This window comes from Neovison vison, chromosome 2 (genome assembly GCF_020171115.1).
Source record: "Neovison vison isolate M4711 chromosome 2, ASM_NN_V1, whole genome shotgun sequence".
In the NCBI taxonomy this organism is placed as follows: Eukaryota; Metazoa; Chordata; class Mammalia; order Carnivora; family Mustelidae; genus Neogale; species Neogale vison.
Window position 1 is genome coordinate 192712397 of NC_058092.1, and position 14119 is coordinate 192726515.

At 44.8% G+C, this 14119-nt stretch overlaps 1 protein-coding gene and 1 long non-coding RNA gene across 4 annotated transcripts; one reads left to right on the forward strand and one right to left on the reverse strand.

Annotated features, from left to right (window-relative positions):
* Positions 1-329: 329 nt before the first annotated feature.
* Positions 330-8131, reverse strand: TMEM254 (transmembrane protein 254). 3 transcript variants are annotated; one of them, XM_044239930.1, is made up of 5 exons: positions 7127-7486; positions 6933-7012; positions 5372-5475; positions 5125-5184; positions 330-1968 (listed from the first exon to the last, which is right to left on the reverse strand). In XM_044239930.1, the coding sequence occupies exons 1-5, from the start codon at positions 7224-7226 to the stop codon at positions 1848-1850; spliced, it is 465 nt and encodes a 154-aa protein (XP_044095865.1). In that variant the 5' UTR covers positions 7227-7486; the 3' UTR covers positions 330-1847. The 3 variants fall into 3 exon arrangements, with proteins under 3 accessions (XP_044095865.1, XP_044095867.1, XP_044095866.1); XM_044239932.1 differs by lacking the exons at positions 6933-7012; positions 7127-7486 and adding an exon at positions 7996-8131; XM_044239931.1 differs by lacking the exons at positions 6933-7012; positions 7127-7486 and adding an exon at positions 7611-7744.
* Positions 7967-8566, forward strand: LOC122900837. The gene is made up of 2 exons (XR_006383313.1): positions 7967-8055; positions 8335-8566. It is a non-coding gene; the product is annotated as an uncharacterized LOC122900837 (long non-coding RNA).
* Positions 8567-14119: the final 5553 nt, after the last annotated feature.

Genomic DNA, 14119 nt, shown 5'->3' on the forward strand with positions numbered 1-14119 from the left:
AAATGGACATACAAAAAAAGCATTTGAATAGAGAAGACGATTCACAGCATTTATTCAAGTTAATTCATTTCACTCAATAATCTGCCATAGTGTTGCTGTCACCATTCATATTACTGTCATTATTGTTTCTTTTTCAAGAGGACCATGCTTTTAAAAACTCTGTTGGATTTCCATGATGTTTAACTCAATGGCTAAAAATTTTCTTCTTAGGGCACCTGGGTGACTCAGTGCATTAAGTGTCTGCCTTTGGCTCAGGTCATGATCCCAGGGTCCTGGGATTAAGCCCCGTATTGGGCTCCCTGCTCAGCGGGGAGCCTGCTTCTCCCTCTCCCTCTCCCACTCCCCCTGCTTGTGCTCTGTCAAATAACTAAAATCTTTAAAAAAAAAAATTTTTTTTTCTCTACCAAAAGGCAATCCCTTCATGACAAGAAAAGCAGGAAAAATTGAAATTTAGTTGTAGAAAGTCATCTCCCCCAAAAGCAATTCATAGTCCAGAAATGTTTCAGGGTTGTACTTTTACTTGGGGTCTCTTATTGGCGGGAAAGGGCTCTCATAAATGTTTGCTTAAAATAGAAAATGTGCCCTACTGCATCATAGAAGGAAAATACGGTCTAGTCCCTACAGAACTAGGGACTGCCTAGGTGGTCCTCCAAGAAACAACCCTAGTGGCTCCTAGGTGACAGAGTCATTCTGCCAAGATCAGGGAACAGAGTCAGTGACCCTCCTGCCCTGACCAGTCAGTAGTTAAAAAGGTCTACTCAGGTGAATGGGAGAGGTAGTCACTAGCTTCCAGTTCGAATTTCTAGCTCAGGAACATCTGTGTTTGAGTAAGCCGGAGCTGGAGGGAGATGCTACAGAGATTGGAGAAAATGACTAGTGTGAAAAAGACAGGCTTCCTACCAGGGACCCTGAGAAAGGGGGCAGCACCAGTCAAGGGCAGTCCTGTGCTTTTCTTTGAGAAGAGAATACACTGAGTAGGTTCTATAGTTTTCATAGAACAACTGGAATGATAGTGAACAAATGGAAAGTTAATACAGTTTTCAGTCTGTGGTTCAGAAAACACTGACAGAACACCTGTGTGTAAGGCAATGGGACGGGTGCTGGAAAAAAAAAAAATCAAGCTAAGATGTGATCCTGACTGGAAGGAGTCATCTAGCAGTGGCTATCAGACCCCTGCACACCACAGAGTGCTGTGTCCTCAGGGCCATGCAGAGGGAAGGATGGCTTCTGGCTAGCTCGATCAGGGAAGGCATTTCCAATCCTCTCCTCTAGGTACCCAGTGTGTCCTCTGTGCCTCCAGGTTACTGCTGGGCCTGGCCCATTCCACGCACTTGCTTATCTTCCTTATCTTTCTTGGTGTGTGAGAAATGGAAGTTTGAGAGGATAAGATCCTGCTTCCCAGGTGCCTAGTGTGTGTGGAATTGATGTGCTGTGGAAATGTCACTCTGTTTTGGTTCAGAAAGGTGGAAAAAATTGGGAGAAAGGAGAGCTAAGATGGGGCAGTAAGGGTATGGTGTCTTGGTCAGAAGGTGGGAGCAAAGTTATACCAAGAAGCCGTTTTAGTACAAGCTTAAACCAGATGACACAAGGAGCACGAACACGACTAGGAACCTCAAGAGGGTAGTTGGAAGCCCTTGGCCAAACAGGTGAGTCTACAGAACTGGGAAGTTTAAATCCTTTCCTATCATTTAGTCACGCTCGACTAGAGCGTATGAAAGAATAATGAATGACTAGAGGGTCTTAAATTTCTGGAAAAGTAGGAAGATAAGTAACTCAGCATCCCCCTCCTCACCCCAAAACAGTGAAGCTGAACGTCAAAGTGTAAAGAAAGCTTTTGAATATCTTCTTTAAGTCTGTTTCTGGCGTTTTGGTCTGTAAGCTATCAAGATGGAGAGAGATGCTATCCCGAAGAGGAAAGTTTGTAGGAACCAGAGTAGTTGAGCCCGACCATCTGTGATGCCTTTGGACCTAAAAAAAGACAAAAAAAAAGGAACTTAGCCACCAGAATTTTAATGTTGCGGTTTCATAAGAATTACTATCTTCCATTAAAAAAAAGAAAAAAAAAAAAAGAAAGTATTCTTTCTATGTACTTTCATTAGGTTTATTTTGCCATTCTCCTCCAGCTTCTAAACTTGCACGGTTTATTTTCATTTTTCTTGTGCATTTAGGATGTGCATTTAGCAGTGTGGCTAACTGCCTAGGGCACGATATTATTAAACCATTTCTCATGAGATTCTGAAGAGCAGAAGGTTAAAAAGCTGCAGAACCAGGATGGCTTTAGAGGAAGTGTTTTGAAGGTAGAGCCAATGTAAGTTCTAGCTTGTCAACAACTGGCTGCAACGCTGGGAAAGTCACTCATTCTCTCTCAGAATCTGCTTCCTCCTCTGAAACACAGGAGTATCAGTGCTCAGTCAGTTAAGTATCTGCCTTCAGCTCAGATCATGATCCCAGAGTCCTGGGATTGAGTTCTTCGTCAGGCTCCCCATTCGGCTGGGAGTCTACTTCTCCCCTTCCCTGCCCCTTGTGCTCTCTCTTTCAAATAAATAAACAAAAATCTTTAAAAAAAAAAAGAAAAATAGGAATGTCAGTATTTATCTCAGCAAGTTTTGAGATGATTTATGAAATAACATACACAAAGTACTTAGTAAAAGGCTGGCACGTAGTAATAATAAACACCTTGTTGCAGTCATTCAAGCTAAACCACTTAAAACAAAGCTCAAAAGAAAATGACCCAACAACTATAGTGAATGGCTTGCTAGTCTCATCTATATATAAAGTCTCATGTGGATGACTTCTAATTTAAAACAAAATTTAAAAACAACACATGCAGAAATGATACAATTTTCTGTACTAACAGATTAAAGGAGAAAAATCATATGATCATCCTGATAAATGCAAAAGCATTTGAAAAATGCTTCCATTCTGAATATAAGTTCTCAGCAAAATCAGAAACAGGATGGAACTTCCTTATTCTGACAGAGGTGGTCTGCATGACCCTAGAAAAAACATGAGGCAAAATGTTGAAAGCTTTTCCTTTAATCAGCAACAACGGAAGGGCCATGATGTATGAGAAATTCATGTTCTTGCAGTATTACTTAGAATAATAAAAATGAGAGACCTAAAAGTCTATGGGGGCGGGGATTTGTGAAATGCACTAAGGCATCAAAGAATACTGTGCACCAAGAAAATGAATGAGGTAAATTCACTGGTCCAGACATGGAAAAAGAGGGCTTCCTGCTCAGTAGGGAGCCTGCTTCCCCCTCTCCCTCTGCTGCTCCCCATGCTTGTGCTCTCTTGCTCTCTCTGAGGAAGGAAGGAAGGAAGGGAGGAAGGAAGAAAGGAAGGAAAGAGGGAGGGAGGGAGGGAAAAACTCCCCCTAATCAGAGATCCAGAGAGGAAACAGTCCATGGCAGGCTGGAGGAGGCATCTGAAGGAACCATCAAGGGAACTACAGAAGGGGGATCTCTAATGATGGCTGGCTTCTCAAAACTCCACCAGGACCCTTAGAGAAAAAGAAAAAGCCACCACTGGGTATGCAACATCCATAGCTCCCAGCTGCCTGACCCTGTTTCCCCTAACTGCTCCCACCCCAACGGGCCACAGGCTGCTGTTGCTAGCGAATAGGAAAAAGAGGGGGCCCGAGAGAGAAGCTACCAACTATACTCTCTTCCCCACAGCAGGCTCCTGAGTCCCAGCTGGATGAGAAAAGACACTGTGACTTACATACCAGTTTATGCTTTTAATAAATAGACTGGGCTAGACTAGAGGGTATCCAATAGTGACTGGCAATACCAGTAACTGGGCTAGGGTGGGAGGCAGACAACAACCCACAGGGTGAGAGGACCTGGAGACGCCTGAGAGGGAGCAAAGCTGCTTTCTGCTCCTCTTCTAGGGAGATAAAGGGAAGACAGAGTAACATCATCTCTTAAAAGCACTTAGCAGGGCGCCTGGGTGGCTCAGTGGTTTGGGCCGCTGCCTTCGGCTCAGGTCATGATCTCAGGGTCCTGGGATCGAGTCCCACATCGGGCTCTCTGCTTGGCGGGGAGCCTGCTTCCCTCTCTCTCTCTCTCTGCCTGCCTCTCCATCTACTTGTGATTTCTCTCTGTCGAATAAATAAATAAAATCTTTAAAAAAAAAAAAAAGCACTTAGCAAGTGTCTGGCATAGTGTGAACTCAAAAAAATATTACTTTTATTATTAAAACATGGTTGTTCTGAAGTATCTAATTTATTTGAGAGAGAGAGAAGGCATGAGAGGGGAGAAGTCAGAGGGTGAAGCAGACTCCCCATGGAGCAGGGAGCCCAATGCAGGACTCGATCCCAGGACTCTGGGATCATGACCTGAGCCAAAGGTAGTTGCTCAACCAACTGAGCCACCCAGGCCAGGTGCCCTGTTCTGAAGGATCTTATCTCTCCCTTTTAGAAGCAATAAAACTGTTACAGAGGTCACAGTTCATCTTGACCAGAAGTTAACTGCAAAGTAATCGGCATTACTATAACCACCTCTTCATGTCTCTAGACAGTCTGCACAGGCTTACATGAAGTACTAATGTCAAGAGAATCTTTCCTAGGACCCTCACAAAGTATTAACTTATATTGGCACCTGCAAACAGGGTTGAGCTGGGAGGCTTTTCTAACTTGCAGTGCGTCCCAGAGTTATTTGTGAAGCTGGGAAAAAAATGACAGATTCCCATTTCAGAGGCAAGGCCTCCCCAATCAGGATCTCTGGGTCTGGACACCAGACATGTATATTTCAAAAACTGACTCACCTACTCAGGTGAGTCAGTTGTGAAACCAGGGTTGAGAATCATTGGCCTACGTCAATACACTGGCTCTTTTTCAGACTAGAAGGCAATAGGTGGAGAATATACAGAGGATTTTGTTTTTAATGAGGAAAAAATAATCTAAATTAAGTAGTTAATTAACTAACACAAACAAAATGAATCCATTCATTAAACAGTTACTGAGTACTCCTTCCCGGCTAGGCTCAGTATTAGGTGTGGAGATTCAACTCTATCCTGAGAACGCTCTCGGCCTACAAACGCATGAATTATTCAAATGTGGCTACTCTCAGCTTGTATTAGATACCAAGAGAAAAACGATAAAGAGCTATTAAAAACACCTACTTGCACAAAACCATGGCGTACAGGGACTCTCCCACGTGAATCAGCCAGGCAAGCCAATACCTGAAACAAAGTCAGCCTAGTTTAAGGTGATGGTTATCTGTTGATGAAATCTAACACAGAAACCTCAAAAAGGTGCCTTAATGTGAACCAGCAACACTCTCACATAGCTTAAGCCAAGTGTAAGCCTTCTAGATCTACAGCACGACTGAGCTGCAGAGTCCACATCCCATTTCCAGAGCCCTCTTACCCATTGTGCAGGAAGGTATGATGATGGTCCACCAAGTACTGAGTGAAGAGGCCCAAGGGCCCAAGGCTCTGATAAGGGATACTCTGGGGCCAGAAAACAACCCACTGCAAGAGAACCAGAAACACAAAACACCTATTAAGTCACTTAAATTGGCAAATGTTTATTTTTGAGAGACTATGAAATAATCCTGATTCTTTTTTTTTTTTAAGATTTTATTTATTTATTTGACAGAGAGAGATCACAAGTAGGCAGAGAGGCAGGCAGAGAGAGAGAGAGAGGAAAGCAGGCTCTCTGCTCAGCAGAGAGCCCGATGTGGGACTCGATCCCAGGACCCTGGGATCATGACCTGAGCCGAAGGCAGCGGCTTAACCCACTGAGCCACCCAGGCACCCAATAATCCTGATTCTACAAGAAGAAACTAGAGATGAAAATCTGTGAACTAAGTCATCTGTGCTTCCATTCTCCACTTCTGCTGTTTTCTAAAAGCTATTCCAGGGGGAGATTTATGGGGAGAAAGCTATATGGTTATCAGACTCAGTGCCCAGGCTGGATGACTTCTATACTTAGTGAATTCCACACAAAATATTATTTTATACAGACTGTTAATAAACTTTAGGTTTCTGTGCCCTGGATAGTTTCTTCATTGCAGAAGCTATGGCTTGAGCCAAACACCAATTTTTTTTTTTTAAAGATTTTATTTATTTATTTGACAGAGTGAGATCACAAGCAGGCAGCGAGACAGGCCAAGAGAGAGGAGGAAGCAGGCTCCCTGCTGAGCAGAGAGCCCGATGCGGGACTCGATCCCAGGACCCTGAGATCATGACCCGAGCCGAAGGCAGCGGCTTAACCCACTGAGCCACCCAGGCGCCCAAGCCCAACACCAATTTAATTTTGAATCCTTTTTCCTTCTTTCACTTCTAATCTAAAACTGGGAATGAGGGCGCCTGCGTGGTTCAGTGGGTTAAGCCTCTTCCTTTGGCTCAGGTCATGATCTAAGGGTTCTGGGATCGAGGCCCACGTCAGGCTCTCTGCTCAGCAGGGCGCCTGCTTCCCCCTGTCTCTCTGCCTACTTGTGATCTCTCTGTCAAATAAATAAATAAAAACTCTTTTTAAAAATAAATAAATAAAACTGGGAATGATCCACTTCACAGAGTTGGAAAATAAGCTTATGAAGTGCTAATAGCAAATACTTAATCACATTAGGTTTTTCTGATCTGAGCAACTTTCCCTTAGTCTCTATATTGTAATCTCTGCCAGCTGAGGTTTTTCTGAGAATTAAGTGCCAACAGGTCCAAAATTTATTGTCCCATTCAGATCTCAGCCAAGAGCTGCACTCCTCCCATTATGTCTGACGCATCTCAAATTTAAAGAAAGCATAAAATACCACTGCATCCTCCAAAACCAAAAGGAATGGAATGGGCAGCACCTGCCAGCTCCATAGCTACCCAGTTCCATAATATCCCAATAATGCCAGCTCCATGGTATTCCAATTTGCAGTCCCCAAAGCTTAACTCCATCTATTTTCTAGTCAGGAACACAGAATCGTGGAACAGAAACGCACCTCTGAAACACTTGAGTTCAACACCATTTTACGTGTGAGGAAATCAGAGCCAAGGAGAGCAGATCTGACAGCAACCACCACTGTGGACGCGACAACACATTTCTAAGCCCCAGTGTCCAGGATCTCCTGGTCAAGATCTAAACAGAGGAACCTCTCTTCTCTTAGCTCACTTCCCAACTTAGTTCCCAACCTACTTTTCCAGGTGTCTTCCCTAGCATCCTTTAAATGAACTCTGTCAGCCGGACAAAAGGCGCTTCTCCTCTCCGCGGAGATCCCGTCGTCTTCATTCCCCATCTACGCCAGGACACTGACAAACGCCCTATCCCTCCTTCAGGTCTAACCGCGTTTTCCCAACAATCCCAACTGCCTCGACACTCCGCTTCGGAAACCCTGTCCTGCCCGACCCGGCCCACGGCAGCCTGTCTGCGTGACTTCCCCCTCGCTCAACTCCGCTCTCTCCCGGTTGAGTCGTCGTGACCGCGGAGGGACGAGGACGCAAAGGAAAGGACACTAGAGCAAAACCATCCCGCGAGCCCACCGACCTCCCGCTCCCGCTAGTCACCTAGGCCACCGCCGGGGGCGCTGACGCAAGCGCAAGACCTCGCCACTAGGGCGCCTCTCGCCCTACGAGGGCCCGGCGGGCCAAAAGAGATGCGCCGCCCCAGCCGCACGCCTCACCGCGAAATAGCCCAGGGCCAGGACGGTGACCAGCGAAGGCAAACGTCTCGCCGGCCGGAAGTAGGCGGCGGCAGGCCTGCCGACCTCGGACCTCGTCACCACCATCTTGAAAGACCTACTGAGTCTTGGAATGGGGAGCAGTGCCCGCCCCCACTCCCTTACCGAGAAAGCCTGAACAACTGGTTTCGCGGGACCGCGGCAAGAGGCGGAAGGCGCGGACAAGTGCGCCGGCGTCTTCTTCCTGGGCCTGGCCCCCTCTCCCCCGGGGCTCCGGGCGCGCAGAGCCGGATTGCGCCTGCGCGACCCCTCGGCCGGCTGACGCGGGTCCCACGCCACCGGGACCGCCCGCTGCTCTCGGCCTGCGCTCCGCCGGACCTGCCCTTACCGTGTAATACCCGAAGGAGAGAGTGATGACGGTGAACCAGAACAGACTGCCTCTCTGGAAGTACGCCTTACCGCCCGCCGCCGTCCCCATTGTTGCGGCACATCCCCGAGAACGCGAGACTGGGCGCTCCGCGGCGCGGGGGTGGGGCAGGCGGGGCGGGGCTCGGGCGGGCGCTCCTCCCCGCTCCCCGCTCCCACCTCCCACCTCCCACCTCCTTCCCGGGACCCTAACAACCCTCCGGGTTCGGGAACGCCGGCAGCGGGGCTCGCTGGGCTCGGCTGGCCGGGCTGGGAGACATCGCCCCCGCCCCCCCTGTGAGTGGCACTTTCCCGCGGTTAGGAGAAAGGTGTTGGAATAGATGATGCTTCCGCCTCCAATAACCGCGAGTCCTCGAGAAGTGATGCTCTGCCTCTCCGTTAATGAAGATGTGTGGAACCGCACTGCGCAGGACTTAGGAGCGGCTGTGGGACAGACGACCCGGGTCTAAGTCCTAGCTCTGCTACAAATTTTGGGCCTAAGCGTACATGTCAGTCACTGCTAATAAAAATTAAACTGAGTAATTTGAAAGATCGAATTGGCTTTAGAGAAGGATTCATGAATGGGGCAGCAACCATTTAGCAAGTAGAAGGGAGCTCTGCTGAGCTGCGGATAGGGAAAGTGTTTTGTTTTGTTTTTTAATAAAGGCAGAGAGGGTATAAGAAAAGGAATTTATTAGCAAAGATTGCGTTGTTTTAGGGACTGTCGCCCAGCTAAAGGGTAAGAGGGATTACCTCCTGGTGTTGCCCAAGAAATTCCCTTGATTGGTTAAAGGTAACATAAGGGGAGGGGAGGGGAGTGGAGAATGAAACTGCAGTTCGCTTAAGTATTAAGTCTTGATATGGAGCCTTAGTTTCTCCATCTGTCAAATGGGGATATATCCCATCCGTTCCTACCTCAGCGCTTTTGGTGGATTAAACAAGTCAATACCTATAATAAAAGCACTCACAAAAGTGGCCTATAGTATTTTCTGAGTTTTGGTTGTAATTACTGAACTTTTCAGTTCCTGTGTTAAATACTGTAGCATCTATGTGATCACGGAGGCATATCAAACCCAAGTGTGCTTTGATTAGGCTTCATGAAAAAAATGCTGTTTCTCTTGGACCTTAAAAGCAGGTAAAAACAATAGCTGATAAAAAAAATTAGGTAGTATTTACTGAGTGCTTACTAAACTGGAAAATTTGTTCTAAGTACTGTATTTAGAAGGATTAGCTCGTTTAGGGCGCCTGGGTGGTTCAGTGAGTTAAGCCTCTGCCTTTGGCTTGGGTCATGATCTCAGGGTCCTGGGATTGAGCCCTGCATTGGGCTCTCTGCTCCGCAGGGAGACTGCTTCCCACCCCGGCTTCTGCCTGCTTCTCTGCCTGCTGTGATCTCTGCCTGTCAAATAAATAAATAAAATATTAAAAAAAAAAGAGGATTAGCTTGTTTAGTTATGAAAACAAGTCTAGGTGGTAGATTATTGCCCTTTATATGAAAGAAGAGGAAACAGCACAGAGAAATGTCGGAAGTCACGTAAGTGGAATACTGGAAATCAAGTGACAGTGGAGTGTTCTGGCACTCTTCAGGACCACGCTGTATCAGGTGTGGAGTATTTCCATAACCTTTTAAAAAAGATTTTATTTATTATTTGACAGAGAGAGAGAGAGAAACAGCGAGAGGAAACACAAGCAGAGGGAGTGGGAGAGGGAGAAGCAGGCCTCCCACTGAGCAGGGAGCCCGACCTGGGGCTCAATCCCAGGACCCTAGATCATGAACTGAGCCGAAGGCAGATGCTTAACGACTGAGACACTGACATGGGAATGTTCTCTTTCCTCATTTTTTTTACAAGAGTGTGCTGGGTGCTATGTTTTATGGAATGAATTCCAGAATAGGTGAGACAGTCCATTTCCCAGATAAACTGCAATGCCTGTCAGTATTTGGGTTACCAATCCTAAACAGTTTTTTTTAGTCCTAATTTCTTCCCATCACGCCACCTTTGTGGTTCTCTCCTTTCTCAGCTTTTCTTTTACTTCTTGTCCCCTTGATACAGACTTTTCTGTATGACCTTCTCCCTGTGTTTATAGAACCTTTGAGATTCAATTTTGGCCTCCATCTGGATGACTAAAACAATGTCTCCAGGCTTAGCATCCCTCCCTTCTTGCCTGTTGGTCATCTCTACAAGGTGTCACACACACTCCAAAGACCACTAACTCCACTATTATCCACAGAGTCAGTTCTCACCAAGGCTCCCCTGATCATGTTACTATTGAGTTCCTTCTTCCAGGAACCTTGACCGGCCCCCTAACCCCCGCCTTTGGTTGCCTTCATTATCTAGTCAGCTGCCAAGAGTTCTGTTGATTAACATCACTTCTTATCCTTTGGATTAAACCATAGCTTAATTTCTGCCCTCCGTGGGCCATTCCCTCCTATGTTCTACTGATGTGGGAAACAAAGGCAGAAGAGAAATTATAAAATTTCCTCATTACTTAGAACCCATGGACGAGTGCTTGAAACAGGCAGAGTGACATTCCTCTAGGGACTCAGCTGCCTTCACATTGATCCTTCACTAAGAGCAAAAGGTAATCTTAGCCCGACCTCCAGGATTCTGTGAGTCTACTTAAACATACAAAAGTTCCTTTGGAAACTTTTTTATCTCAGCCCCCCAAGATACAGGTTAACAATCATCCTGTAAGCTTAGGGCCCACTGATGTACATCTGAAGGGTCTCCTGACAGAGTTTTTACTAAATAGTAATAAACAACCTTTTCCTAACTCACTAGCCCCTTCAGGGTCCTTGGAGGCTTGTGTTGTCCCTGACCACCTCCCAGCTTGAAAGTCTATAACGAGCTGCCCTCTTGACCCCACTGCAGCTCTTTCTGCCCAAGGGTCCTGTCCCCATGCTTTAATAAAACTGCATTTTGCACCAAACATGTCTTAAGAATTCTTTCTTGAAGGGCGCCTGGGTGGCTCAGTGGGTTAAAGCCGCTGCCTTCAGCCTCGGATCATGATCTCAGGGTCCTGGGATCGAGCCCCGCGTCCGGCTCTTTGCTCAGCAGCGAGCCTGCTTTCTCCTCTCTCCCTCTCTGCCTGCCTTTCTGCCTACTTGTGATCTCTATCAAATAAATAAATAAAATCTTAAAAAAAAAAATTCTTTCTTGGCCATCAGCTCCAGACCCCAACCATTTTCTACGCCACTACCACTTCTACCCACATGCAATTTCTATCAAATTCGACTTACAGTTCTCTACAAAGTACAGTTCTCACCATCATGTGCACAAAAGGAATCCAGATGAAGTTACCAGGAGACCGGCAGTCAGATGTGAGTTGTTTATGTCAATCCATAAAGAACCCACAGTCGACTGGAGATGTCAGCTGGAGATTCAAAATGATTTTGTCGTTGGGTGCCTGGGTGGCTCAGTGGGTTAAAGCTTCTGCCTTCAGCTCGGGTCATGATCCCAGGATCCTGGGATCGAACCCTGCATCTGGCTCTCCGCTCAGTAAGCCTGCTCCCCACCCCCAACCGCCTGCCTCTCTGCCTGCTTATGATCTCTGCCTGTCAAATAAATAAATAAAATCTTAAAAAAAAAAAAAAACTATGAAAAAGACAAATATTTCTTTAAAAAAAAAGAAAGGACTTCGTCTTTTCTAATTCACCCTCTTCACATGAGACACAAGTAGCTAAAGTTTTCATCCTCCGTTTGTCCTATGTTGCCATCCCCTCTGGGTTAGCAAAGAAATCTCTCACCCTTTCCAGTGTCTCTCTCTCCTTTGAATGGGTTAGGACCTACACATTGAAGATAAGTAAGAAAATATGGGGAAGGAAACTTCTTAGCAAAATATTAAAATTAAAAACTATAAAGGGGAAGATAGAAATTTTAACTGTATCTAAATTAAAAACTTCATTTTTATGAATGGCATCATAAAGTTGAAAGACTTGGAATGCTTCAATATATATCATCAATAAACGAGTCAAGGGCATGAATCAGATGTCCTTAAAAGACAAAACTCCACTGGCCAAGAAACATGAAAAGATGCTCAACCTTTGTGGCAAGTAGGATGTGCAAAATGAAGCCCAAATAAGATACTATTTTTTTCCCATAAGACTGGCCTACCACGTATTAAGACACACTATAAAGAACTATAATAATCTAAAACATCTGATATTTAAAACCCAAATCAAATAAATCAATGGAAAATGATACTTCAGAGATAGATCTGACATATATCAAACCATTTACTTTATGTTAAAGGTAACATTTAAAATTAAGGAAGAAAAAAATGAACTAGTCCTTAAATTATGATGACTGGGGAATTATGATCTATTTGGGGATTTTTTTTTTTTTAACTCTATTCTCCTCCCTACACAAATATACAATGACTGCAGGATCATGAAGTACAGAGATAATAGTACCCCCGGGGGAGTGCTGATGAGATGGGTGAGCAGGGGATGATAAAGGCCCCCCACCCCCCCAGGATCACAATCCGGAGGGGAATCCAAACAAACATCCAGGATCAGATAGAGCATTGTGTGTCCTAAGAATTAGAAGCAATTTGTTGTTGTTGCAAGAAGGAACAATGTGAAGGGGAGGCTGGAAAGGCAGGTAGGGTCCCGTGAATGTCATTAGGTTTCAAACTGAGGACTTTGGTCCCTTCGGCAAGATGAGTCAGTGAAGATTTTTTTTTTTTTTTTTAATTTTAATCTGTGGAGTGAAAATGGTATACGTTGGATGGAAGTAAAATTGGAAGCAGGGGAAGCAGGGAAGTTGAAAGATAGATGAAGTAGTAGTATGGGGATGGAGAAAATGTTCCATCATTCATTCAAATAGTAAATATTTCTGAGGACCCTTCTGGTGTCAAGCACAGTGCGAGGCCCTGGATACAACGGTGAACAAGACAAATGCAGTCCCTGTGGGGACGGTGTAGTTCTCCCACAACAGGCAAATCAATAAAGACTTACTCTGGGCCGCATAACTTAATCTTTTAACACCAACTGACCATTTGCCTTAAACTTTGATATCCCACATTCAGGGGTGGCAAACAGAGAAGTCCTCAGGCCATGAAATTAACAAATGAATGAAGTGGGCAGTTAACAGGTAGGGTGTGGTGAAGGCAAGGGGGGTAGGAGGGTATGTTTGACCTGCGCACAGCTCTTCAGAGGATGCTGTTAATTGCTGTTGATTAGATTTTGTGCAGGATCTTGGCCTATGGGACCCTGAGTCTTCTATTTTTTTTTTTCCAAATAATTATTTTTGATTTTTACTCTTTCGGTGTTTTAAATTTTTTATTTATTATTTATTATCTCTTTATTTATTTATTTTTAAAAATTCCATTTTAGGTTTATAGAAGAGCCCAGCAGATAGTTCTTAGAGTTTTTCATATTCACCCCCATCCCCCACCCTCCTACATAGTTCCCTTATTATTAATATCTTACAACTGTATGGTCCATTTATTAGAATTAATGAATGAATTAATTTTTTTAATTTAAAATTTTTTAAATTTAAATTCTTTTTTTAAATATAAATTCAATTAATTAACATGTAATATGGGGCGCCTGGGTGGCTCAGTGGGTTAAGCCTCTGCCTTCTTCTCAGGTCATGATCTCAGGGTCCTGAGATCCAGCCCCGCATCCATCGGGCTCTCTGCTCGGCAGGGGGCCTGCTTCCTCCCCTCTCTCTCTGCCTGCCTCTCTGCCTACTTGTGATCTCTCTCTGTGAAATAAATAAATAAAATCTTTTAAAAAAAATTAACACGTAATATATTGTTGGTTTCAGAAGTAGAGGTCAGTGATTCATCAGTCCTACATAATACCCCATGCTCATCACAAGGACTCTGATTTTTTTTTTTTTAATATGTGCTTGGGAAGTGGTTAGTTTAAAGGTGGCATAAAGTAAAAATTCAATAAATGTTTCCTGGTTAATCTTCTTATTGTTGTTACTCATCAGTCAGCTAAGTGCTGGGTTGTGAGAGGAAGAGGAGAGCAAATGGCTAAGACTCAGTTTGAGAAAATTCAGTTCACTGATTGGGCAATTTACATAAAGTCAACAAGACCCAAAATGCTCAAAGCCAATTCGCTGAATCATCAGTTTGCCAAATTCACCAAGTTTATGGAC

Excerpts from the sequence above, each read along its gene's own strand:
- TMEM254 (XM_044239930.1), bottom strand. The coding sequence starts at position 7,226 with ATGGGGAATGAAGACGACGGGATCTCCGCGGAGAGGAGAAGCGCCTTT. Across the intron at positions 5,476-6,932 it reads TGAACTCAAGTGTTTCAGAG|TGGGTTGTTTTCTGGCCCCA; the intron begins GTGCGTTTCTGT and ends GTTCTCTTGCAG. Across the intron at positions 1,969-5,124 it reads TACGCCATGGTTTTGTGCAA|GTCCAAAGGCATCACAGATG; the intron begins GTAGGTGTTTTT and ends GTCTTTTTTTAG.